This window comes from Capricornis sumatraensis, chromosome 10 (assembly GCF_032405125.1).
Source record: "Capricornis sumatraensis isolate serow.1 chromosome 10, serow.2, whole genome shotgun sequence".
Classification (NCBI taxonomy): domain Eukaryota; kingdom Metazoa; phylum Chordata; class Mammalia; order Artiodactyla; family Bovidae; genus Capricornis; species Capricornis sumatraensis.
Genome location: NC_091078.1, coordinates 70,558,618 through 70,570,753, shown reverse-complemented (window position 1 = coordinate 70,570,753; position 12,136 = coordinate 70,558,618). Strand labels below are relative to the sequence as shown.

The 12,136-nt window shown below is 34.6% G+C and overlaps 1 protein-coding gene across 1 annotated transcript in view; it reads left to right on the top strand.

The window, feature by feature from the left end:
- Positions 1-7,522, top strand: part of CNTN6 (contactin 6) — a 170,576-nt gene extending 163,054 nt beyond the window's left edge. Inside the window, 4 exon segments of the mRNA XM_068982444.1 lie at positions 5,499-5,611; positions 6,386-6,554; positions 7,415-7,482; positions 7,484-7,522. Of these exon segments, the coding sequence (XP_068838545.1) occupies positions 5,499-5,611; positions 6,386-6,554; positions 7,415-7,482; positions 7,484-7,522 (389 nt within the window).
- The last annotated feature ends 4,614 nt before the right edge of the window (positions 7,523-12,136 follow it).

Genomic DNA, 12,136 nt, shown 5'->3' with positions numbered 1-12,136 from the left:
CCAGAGGCAGCCATACAGTGAGAGCACAATGTGTGGTAACATATATTATTATATTTCTTCTTGAGAGGTGGTTTCACTTCCTTTGCATTTCTTAAAGTAGGAAAGTTCATCTACTTTCTAGTTTCCTTCTTTTCATAAATTTGTTGCAGATATTTTCTTCAAGAGTCATGGAAGAACATGCAAAGAAAATATGAGAAATGGCTTTCATGAAACACCAAGGATAGCTCTGATTCTAAATGCCATCCCTGGGTCTAACCTTGACTTTCCATGCCCTTTAGATGACACCAAAATTAACACTGAATAGTAGTAATCTATATGCATCACACATTCATACTACCACTGCCTAGAATTTCGATCTTATATTTGGTCATCCACTGTAAACTGTGAGAAAGCAGAGCTCACATTCAACAAAATCTTTGCCTATTTTGATCGGATAAACAGAAAACAGAGCCTTCTTATTTTTATTTTTGGAAATACGATGAATCAGTTTTTCACTCAAGAAAGTAGTGCCTCCCTTGAGCCATGAACAGGGTTAGGTGACTAATGGAGATTAAAACAGAAAGGATATATGCCTTCAGGCAATTTTTCTTTAGTTGGGAGGCAAATTAAAATAAGAAAAAGTGAAATAATCATAAATTATGAAAAGTTACTATGAAGAAATTATGAGGCTGAGATATACATAACATAAAAAAAATAAAGAGACCTAGTGGACAAAGAGACCTCCAAACAGAAGGAACAGTATATACAAAGTTTCTGAAGTCTTTGTTATTATTGTTGCTGGTGATGATGATAGATTTTTAAATAAAAGCCTTTTTTATTTAAATATAGGATTTTTAAAGTAAATATCAGTGGTCTGATATTGAGTATTGTAGCTTACTGAAAATGATGTCTTTCCAAAAGACAACTGAGGACCACTGCAGGTATATTGTGATTCACACAGACATCACTAAAAGAAATTTAGATTTACAACTAAAGGGAGAAAAATATTTACATCAATTCCAAGAGGAAAGGGGAGAGGAAAAGCACTGCTTATATAGACAGAAGTATTCAGACCCAGTAACAGAAAGTATTTGCAAATTTTGCTTCAATTTGGCCCCTGATGTTGACTGACTAGCACTCTGTACTGAATTTTTCTTGTTGTAAATAATGCAATCAATCCATATTTAGACATAAAGGAAGCATTAAGCTTTTATTTCATCTTGCACTTATGTTCTTTCTCTCTCTCCCAAATGTCAACCCCATGCTGTTACTTAGAAGTGTAACATAAGAAGTTGTTTTTGAATTGAGTTCACAGTGTGAACTACAGTTGAATATAAATGCCATCTACAGAAAAATTGATCACAGGGAAGCCATTAGAGCTGCAGAGGGCTAGTTTAATGTAGCTCTGTCATTTGATTAATAGAAAATTATTTAGTCTTTGGAAATTGCCTGAAAAATTCTTTCAAAAGATTGGAAAAATGTTTGCTGTTGAGTTTACCAGTGACCAACTAGGTATAAACATACATGGCATGTGTTTTATATTATCCATGTGACAGTATTTTGGTTTTTCAAGGTGATAGAAATTTCGGTTTTGTCATAGATATCTACAATCCAGTTTAGGTAAATGCAACAAACTCATGAAACCAGAATTGTTAAAGGCCTTCTGAAGTATCTTTTAGAAATAACAAACTTTTTCCCCAACTCCCAACATAGAAGTCACACCCAAAGACAAAATAAGAAAAGCTCTGGACTATGAGAACTTTCCAGATAACTAGCTGAGACTTCCCAATTTTTTCTGCTTTTCAAAAAGTACATAAAAAACTTAAAGAAGAAGAAAATTATGAAGGGAAAATCTTGAAAATACCCCTAATTATATTTAAGAAATGAATCATTTGCAAACTTTGGAATTGTGTTATTAGAAAACAATCCATATTGAACACCATTGAAAAACTGATTATGTCATAATACCACAGTGAAGAATAGATACTAATAGGAAAGAGTGTTAACAATTACTGAGCAGGTTATTATATGCCACTCATTTTATTTCATGGAAGCTAAAAGTCTTATAAACTAGGATATATTTGTCTCATTCCAAAATTGGGAAACCAGGCCTCTCGGAAGAAACTGTACAGATTCAGGTTTCTCTGACTTCAAAGTCCAATTCTTTACACCTTCCAGATAGCATGAAGGGTAAAGCATTCCCAATAACCCACGCAATTAGCCATTCGTCCCATGAATTCATTCCTGATATAATGTCTCTCATTTTATGTCCATGGAATGCCTTACTTCTGTTACGGTAGATGAGAAAACAAATGCAAATATCCCAATCTCAGAGACACAATCACTACCATATACTTAGTAGAAGTCGTTTCTTCTTTCTCTCAATCTGAAGCATCATCAATAGATTCATAGTATAAAAGGAGTACTTTTTATCTAAACATGCAAACAAAATAGAAAAGGCATGGCAATAGATAATACCTTCAGAATCTGTTACTGCCAGTGATATCAAAGATGTGAATTTTTATTTTTGCTGTATTGATTATATGAAGTTGTTAAGGTTAATACTTTGTTTTAAAGACCAGAGATAAAAGAAATGTGCCAAAAGGTATACTAGATATTAAAATTGTGGTATCTTGTGAGAATTTTTATATTCTCTCTTTCATAATTGAGAAAGATTAAAAAGGGCACTTTGAATTAAGTTGAGGGAAAACAGTTTAAAACTATAATCATTGTCATCAGTTCAGTTCAGTCGCTCAGTCATGTCTGACTCTTTACGACCCCAAAAACTGAAGCATGCCAGGCCTCCCTGTCCATTGCCAACTCCCAGAGCTTACTCAAACTCATGTCCATTGAGTTGGTGATGCCATCCAACCATCTCATCCTCCGTCATCCCCTTCTCCTCCTGCCCTCAATCTTTTCCAGCATCAGGGTCTTTTCAAATGAGTCAGCTCTTTGTATCAGGTGGCCAAAGTATTGGTTTCAGCTTCAACATCAGTCCTTCCAATGAACATTCAGGACTGATTTCCTTTAGGATGGACTGGTTGGATCTCCTTTGCAGTACAAGAGACTCTCAAGAGTCTTCTTCAACACCACAGTTCAAAAGCATTAATTCTTCAGCGCTCAGCTTTCTTCATAGTCCAACAATCACATCCGAACATGACTACTGGAAAAACCATAGCCTTGACTAGATGGACCTTTGTTGGCAAAGTAATGTCTCTGCTTTTTAATATGCTGTCTAGGTTGGTCATAACTTTTCTTTTAAGGAGTAAACATCTTTTTATTTCATGGCTGCAGTCACCATCTGCAGTCATTTTGGAGCCCAGAAAAATAAAGTCTGCCACTGTTTTTACTGTTTCTCCATCTATTTGTTGCGAAGTGATGGACCGGATGCCATAATCTTTGTTTTCTGAAGGTTGAGCTTTAAGCCAACTTTTCACTCTCCTCTTTCACCTTCTCAAGAGACTCTTTAGTTCCTCTTTACTGAATTCTTACTACATGCAAAACTCTCAGGCTTTTAATTATTATTTGGTTTATATTGTCAAGAAATGTACTAGGACATGGTTTATTCACCTGGCATGTTCATTTTATAAATTCATATGAATTTCGGTAGGTTTGACCATGTCAATTAGCCTCAATTGAAGGACAGCATAATGAATATATTTGCCACATTGTATCACCTATGGGTCTGCTCACAGTCCAATGCGTAATCTACATGATCTGAGAAAATCACACTGGACCCTGAGTAGTTTTTCTTCAGCCATCTATTACACAGTCACTCGTTCAACATATATGATATATATGCCTCTGCCTACATGCCAAGCACTATGCTAGAGGCTGGTAATGCATTCTCAGTAAATTTAAAGAAACACAAAGCATGAATAACTGTAATTCAGTGGGATAAATCCATAATAAAATATATGAACTAAGCCCATGGGAGCATGGGTGAAACGTTTATCTCTCTACTATGTGCCAGTTGAGGTATAAGTGACTAGGTGTATGACATCCCATGGGCTTAGAGAAGGCAAGGAGATATATCATAAGGCAATGTTGGGTGACACCCTGTAATTCTTCCAGTGGCACATAAGACACTAAATAGCCACTGAGTTAAAACTCCAAAAGAAATTATTTCCATCAGTGTTATAATGAGTTAAATATTATGCTCATTCAGCCTCACAAATTCAAGTAAGATGCCAAAAACATCTTTCTGGGTAGTTTTATCTTTGCCTCTGCTATCCAGCTGAATTATTTTAATCTTTTCAGTTTCTTAAATCTCAAAAATAATCACGTGGACTCAAATCTTTGAGAATCAGTAGGTTGTCATGCAGAAGAAAAAAAAAAAACTAGATTAAAAATCAAGAAACCAGGATACTGACTGGGCTTAAGCACTCATTATATGTATGGTTTTGAAGAAGCAGACTTTCAACCTGGACTCTAGTTTTCTTGTATGTAAAATCTTCCAGTTGGATGAGATCCATTACTTTAGAGGGCTAATTCTAAATATGTCTTCTTGAACTTCACACCTTCTTTCTCCCAGAAAACATTAATCTCAGGTAACTAAAACCACAGTTTGGATTCAGGGTAGACACCTTTTGGGATGATCACTCAGTTTGTAATCATTTTCCCTCTTCATGGTTCCTACTAGCTCTATCTTTGTTGAGAGTCACATGTCTTTCTCACTGTCTAGCCACAATGGATTAGGGTAAAATAGAATATGGCCAAATTAAGCCAGCTTTTACCTGGACATTCTAGCTTGGACTATCTTTCAACAAAGGCGGTTTCAAATCTCAGATGAGGTAGGCAGTCTTGATTTCTGCTGCATATACTGACAGAACAAAGAGGTGGTCGATGGCAAGATTAGCATGCAGCAAACACTGCTGTGAGAGGTAGAGAGAGGAACTTCTTGGCTTTCAGACACTTTTTGTTCCTCTGAGGTTCTGTTGCATTCTGCCATGAATTCCAAGAGAGTCCCCTATATCCTTCACAATCCAAACGAATTGCCAGTCTAGGTTCGATGCAGGGTGCAGGATGCTTGGGGTTATTGCTAATATTTTGTTTTGTTATTTATAGTCAATGAGTCCTAATTAATACAAGATTAAAAGTAAAGGACTACTAGGAATGTACACCTCTGTATTGATATATGTAAAAAGTTTGCAACCTGAGTTTGTCTGAGAGGCTCATTGATTGATGGGCAAATTAAACGTTAGATAAAGGAGCCCTCCATCTATTTACATATAGTAAAGTAAACAAATTCAACAGAAATGATTACTAAATTAATACTGGAAATGCAGCATACCATTATTATTTCATGTTTGTCACAAAAACATTTCCAAATGACCGGAATTTGAATGAATTTACTTCCTCTGATTAGATTTAATAAGATATTTGAAACGACACTGAAAATGTTCTACCTCCTTTTATGCTAATTATCCAGGACTTATTTTTCCTTTTCGTGTTGTCAGGTCATACAGTAACCATGAGCTAATTAATATTCATTTGGATCTTTGATTATCTTTTTAAAGCTCCAAGCCAACCACCAGCTAACATTGCCTGGAAGTTGACAAACTCTAAATTATGCCTAAACTGGGAGCATGTAAAAACTATGGAAAATGAGTCTGAAGTGTTAGGCTACAAGGTGAGTATTCTGTTTTTCCTTTCAAAAGATCACTTAGCTGCCTAAGTAATGATAAGTGTTAGAACCAAATAGGAAACAAATTTTATGCATGTGGAAATATAGGAATCTTTGTTCTAATGCTTTGAAAATATTTAGCATTACTGCTTTTAAGTTCTTCATGGTAAATTTTATACTGTGAGGTCAGTAATGTGTCATGAAGCATTAACAAATACATCTTTACAGTATGCAACATTTTTTCCTTCAAGCGACTCACCTGTATTCAAAAAATATGATTGTGTATTTAGATATTAAAAATGTGAGATGCGAATGAGATCAAATAGTATATTCAAGTAGAATTTCTAGAACTTAAGCAACAGAAGGATATCATCTATCAGCAATATAAAAGAAATCCAACAAAGAAATCCAATCCAATCATCAAATATCAAGACAAACCATTGCCATCAATGGTAAAGAACATCATCTGCTGACAAAAGCATATAGTATCCAGACACTTGAAATGGGTCCAAGCTAAAAAGTAACTTTCCATAGCAAGCTCCAGAGATAATGGCTTCAAGCTATTTAATTAATAGAGATAAATCTATACTGATTTTAGAAGCATGGGCCAAAAAGGAAACATTTTTTCTTAACAACAAAATTTAAAGAAAAAGTGTAGACCAGATATTTCCATCCAAGGACTACAGCATGTATAAGGCTCACAGTGCTAATGTTCTGTGAGAGTTTCTGCACCTTCGAGAAGCTACATGTCCATTTAACACAATTTATCATTTTATTCAGATTCTGTACCGGCAAAACAGACATAGTAAAACTCATATTTTGGAAACAAACAACACATCTGCTGAGCTTCTGGTTCCCGTTGAAGAGGACTACTTGATTGAAATAAGAACAGTTAGTGATGGTGGGGATGGAAGCAGCAGTGAGGAAATTAGGATTCCAAAAATGTCAAGTAAGTTGAATCACCATTGCTGTTGTGGATTTTGAATAAAGACAGCTGCCAGCATGAAATCTGGGCTCTATGAATCTTTCCAATTTCTCTTTAAATATTCGTTGAGAAACAAAAAAAGTCTATTTTTTCCATATTTCAATTGTGAGCAAGAGGTGATGAATCAATTTTCTTTAATCCCTCAAATTTACAACATGCTTACATATGACAAGCAGTTTTGTTTCCTCATTGAAACTCAAACAACAACAACAACAACAACACCTTCACAACTGTCACTGGTATGTATATGATTTATCCTGTGGGCACAAAACTGGAAAGTTTTTCCATGGGTACCTGCAAGCTTCTCAGAGCAGGGAGAACAAGTGTGATGTACTTGTAGGTACATCTCCATTGCCATTTTCATTGCAGACATCACTCATCAATTATGGCATTCGTAGTGAGCTGAGTTAGTACTTTCAAATCCTCTCAACATGATGTTCTAAGCAGGTAACACCAATCAGTCAGATTTAGTATATAATAATAATTTATTATTTCTGCTTTAGAAGAATCACTCACTTATCTATCTGAAGCTTTGACTGAGTATAACTCATCAGCCACTACATGTTGGCCAATCCTATTCTTCCCTTTAGTCAGACTTGGCCAATTTAAGGCATTTTTCTTTTTTATTTTTATATTTAAAACAGATATCCTAAATCAGAGGGTTAAAAACACTTCCTAAAATTAAACACAATGTAAGTGAAACAAGTAGAATAAATGTGATATTAAAAGAGAAATAATAGTATGTATATGGTTCATGAAGAATTAATCTAACAAATGATTTTACTTTTTCTCAATATATTTTGTTTCATTTTTGTATTTTGCAGGTTTGAGTTCCAGAGGCATTTCAGTCTTAGAACCTAGCATCCATTTCCTGTCAGTTGTCATCACAATTTTTTGTTGTTTTGCTATTCAGCCGCTTATATGATGAATAAAACCATAAATCTTTCATTTTTTAAAAAGCAAATTATTCTGTTAAAAAAAAAAAAAGAAGTCCCCATGACAAGGTAACATTCAAAAGCAGACTTGTTTGGAAAGAAAAAATGTATATTATTAAAATCTTGTAAATATCTATGGTACATTAAATAAAGACATTTTAAACACTTTGGAATTTTAGTGTTCACACATGATTATACATTCAGAAGGTGCCAAATTAATGCATGGAGTTGTCACTTCTGTGGCTTCTATGGAGAGTATATATAAATCTCTTGATAGTGATGGTCAATATGAAAGAAACTGCATTTTCTATAGCTAAGATGTCCATATTTTATATGCTCTAAGCAATTTAGTTCAGTAACTTAAAATCTGACCCTAGTTTTGGAAATAAAATATAATTGTTTGTTTATACTAGGGATTCTTTAAAAATGTAAACTATTGTAAAGCGTGATGTGCTTTTATCTCTGAATCAACTTGGGAGAAAAATATTTGCACCCAGTAGCATAACTATATACTTGATGTTATTTGCAACTCACTTTTGTATCAGTTTTGGTAATAAAAATGGCAGAAAAAATGCTTTCTGGCAAAGAAAAATTAAAGTAGGGAAAAAGTAGCCAACAAAAATAATGTAATGGCTCCAGTAAGCAATTTCTCACAGCAAAGTTTAATTTTAAAATCAATTCTGAATTATCCCAAGGAAGAGGGTGCATGAACAATTCTCAGGTAATTATTACAAATTGTTAGCAATGTGTGTGGCCTTATTTTTATATGATAAATAAATCCAGAAACAGAATTACTTAAAGTTTTTGACATTTTGGTCAATTTTTTTTTGCCAATGTTTTCTGCAACTCTAAATATAATTGTATACTGTCCAAGCTTTAGAAAGATTCCTGTGGGTTGACTCTTCTCTTGATGTACCTGTTAAAGTCAGTGGACTCAATTCCTGGGATCGTACAGTCTGGAGACAGCAGTGTAGGAGGAGGAAAGGTTAATGAGAACACCTCTGCCTTTCTAAGCAGTCATCTATTTCCTTCACAAACAGCCTTGAGGGGTTTGTCCTGCTGTCAGCCTGCTCTAGCTATCAGTCAATTAGGTTTGGTGTCCCGGGGAGCTGAGGAATGGACACACTATTTTTTGCCTTCTTAACATGGTACAACATCTCAATTACACTGAAAATATATAAACTCTCCTCACAACTCTCAAATCACACAACCCCCAAAGTTGGATTTTGTCATTTTCATTTCCAAAATATTTTAGAACTGCTTAAAATACCCGATCGACAGCAGATGGGCAGTGACTTTCCACAGTTGAGAACGTGCTCCTTGCTGGAGTATGTCAAGCATGCAGTAAAATCAATGAACCTTATTATTCCTGCACCTTAAGATCTGACTGTGCTTTGATGGAACAAAATAAACAAGCAACTGAAAATATCATTTGGCACAGTCACAGCTGCCTGAACAACACATATTTGTATTGATCACATACCAGTGATGACACATGGTCTTAATGGTTTTCTCACCTTGGTTAGAGATAAGATTTGTGTCCTGGCTCCCATAGTAGAGACTGAAATATAGTCATAATGAGCATGAGATATACTATGAGATTTTCATTTTTGCTGATTAAAAGAACTAGATGCATGGTCATTTGAGTATGAATCCAAAAGCTAAGTCAGTTCTTATCAACAACACATACATTTGCAGGTGGATTTTAACTCATAATCATGGGAGTATTAAATATTTGTATTATTCAATATGTAATATATCATTTATATTTTCATCTATCCATACTACATTTTTTAGAATATAATTTGGCATTAATATTAAACAGTGCAAGTTTTGATTAGACTGATTTGAATCTCTACTCTTGGAGTGGTGCTGGATACATCTTTTAACATCCCCATATTATTATGAGGGTTAAAGGACATAATGTATACAAGTGCTGAGTATGTTGCATGCAACACTATAAGTTGTTAACAAACAGAGCTGCTGTCATCTGCTACTATGAACTAAAGCCCCAGCAAAATAAGTTACTAATTTAAGTGTTCAATAGACTATGAAAACAGATTTAATTTGTATGTATGTCAAAATCTAAAGCAGCTTCAAGAAAAATGAGTAATTCGCTTACTCAACACAAAATGGTGTTAAAGAATGAAACCAGTTGTGGTTCCATCAGTCCATTCAAGGAAAATATTCTTTGTGATATACATGTGCCTTTGACATTTAGGAAGGATTTCCAATGACTCTGTTTACTGACTGCGTGTACTGTTATACACTGTTGTGAACATGGTAAATCATTTCTATACTTCTACTTTCTTACTTTTTGCTATACACTGTTATGAACATGGTAAGTTATTTCCATACTTTCTTACTTTTTTCTATTTCTTTTCTACTTTTAATGAATTGGATGAGACTTTTCCAAATTGAAAAAGGTTACCCGCTTCACTCAATCTACAGATTCAAATGCAGCAACACCCTCACAAATACACAAAGATTATTTGGGCACCTTCTGTCAATCAGTCACATTGACACATAAAATTAACCATCACAGTACCATTTTTAATTATTTTAAATAATTCAGTTCTAATCCCCAAAACTTTTGAAATGAATTTATGGAGACACCATCCTCATTTTATTCATCTGTAAAATGAGATATTGGGATTGCATGATCTCCAAGTTACTTTAAAACCCTATAATTCTATATCAAGCTGCAGAGTGGTATCATTTTTAGTACAAAACAGGTTTTAACAGCCATAACCCACACAACATGCTGCAAAGCTTTTCACGTTTCCCCTCCCTCATATCTTCATTAGCCTAAACAATTGTGTTGAGCTTTCTTAATTGGGCTTTTCAAAAATAATGGATAAATTGAATATTTTTTCCAAAGACCAAAGAACCCTTAGACGTTCTGGTCCATCTTGACGTAGGCAAACTTACAAGCTTTTGAATTGCAAAGGAAACCATAAACAAAATGAAAAGACTACCTAGAGAATAGGAAAAAAAAAAATTGCAAACTCCACGACTGACAAGGACTCAATTTCCCGAATATACAAACAACTCATACAACTCATGAACAACAAATAACCCAATGGAAAAATGGGCAGAAAACCTAGACATTTCTCCAAAGAAGAAATATAGATGGCCAATAAGAACATGAAAAGATGCTCAACATCAGTTTTTATTAGGGAAATGCAAATCAAAACTACAATATGCTACCACCTCACACTGATCAGAATGGCCATCATTAAAAAGTCTATAAAAACAAGTGCTGGAGTTGATGTGGAAAAAAGGGACTCTTACATTGCTGGTGGGAATGTATATTGATACAGCCACTGTGGGGAACAGTATGGAGGTGCCTCAGAAAACTAAAAATAGAATTACTATATTATCCAGCAATCTTACTCCTGGGCATATAACCTAACAAAACTTTAATACAAAAAGATACATGTACCCCTATGTTCATAGCAGCACTATTTACAATGTCAAGACATACGAACAACCCAAATGTCCATTGACAGGTGAATGGATAAACTGTTGTACAATGGAATATTACAACCATAAAAAAATAATGAAATAATGCAATTTTCAGCAACCTGGACGCAACTAGAGGTTATCATACTAAGTGAAGGTAAGACAGAAAGAGAAAGAAAAAATACCATTTGATATCATCACCAACTCAACTGATATGAATTTAAACAAATTTCAGAAGACATGGAAGATAGAGAGCCTGATGTGCTTCAGACCATGGAGTCACAAAGAGTTGTACACAACTTAGTGACTGAACAACAACTTATGTTGCATCTAAAATATGACACAAGTGAACCTTGTCTATGAAACAGAAAAAGAATCATGGACATAGAGAACAAATGGTGGTTGCCAAGGGAGACGGGGTTGATGGAGAGATGGAATGAAAGTTTGGGGTTACTAGAAGTAAGGGTTTATATACAGAATGGGTAAACAACAATGTCCTACTGAAAAGCACAGAACACTATGGTCAATACCCTATGATAAATCATTATAGAAACAGTATTTTAAGAAAGAATGTATATATCAGTATATGTATAACTGAGTCACTTAACAGCAGAAATTAACACTACATTGTAAATCAAATATACTTCAATTTTCTAACTAAAGGACAATAAGCTTTAAAAAAATAAAAAATAAAAAAACTTCTGGCTCAACTTCGTTAAAACTATGATATAGCTTTAACTTAAAAAGAAAAATTCAGACAGTGTAGTGAGATTTTAATGGCATATAGATAGAGAAACAATGGAAACTGTGAAAGACTTTATTTTTTGAGGCTCCAAAATCACCGCAGATGGTGACTGCAGCCATGAAATTAAAAGATGCTTGTTCCTTGGAAGAAAAGCTATGACCAACCTAGCAGCATATTAAAAAGAAGAGACATTGCTTTGCCAACAAAGGTCCATCTAGTCAAAGCTATGGTTTTTCCAGTAATCATGTATGGATGTGAGAGTTGGACTGTGAAGAAAGTTGAGCGCCCAAAGAATTGATGCTTTTGAACTGTGATATCGGAGAAGACTCTTGAGAGTCCCTTGGACTGCAAGGAGATCCAACCAGTCCATCCTAAAGGAAATCAGTCTTGAATATTCATTG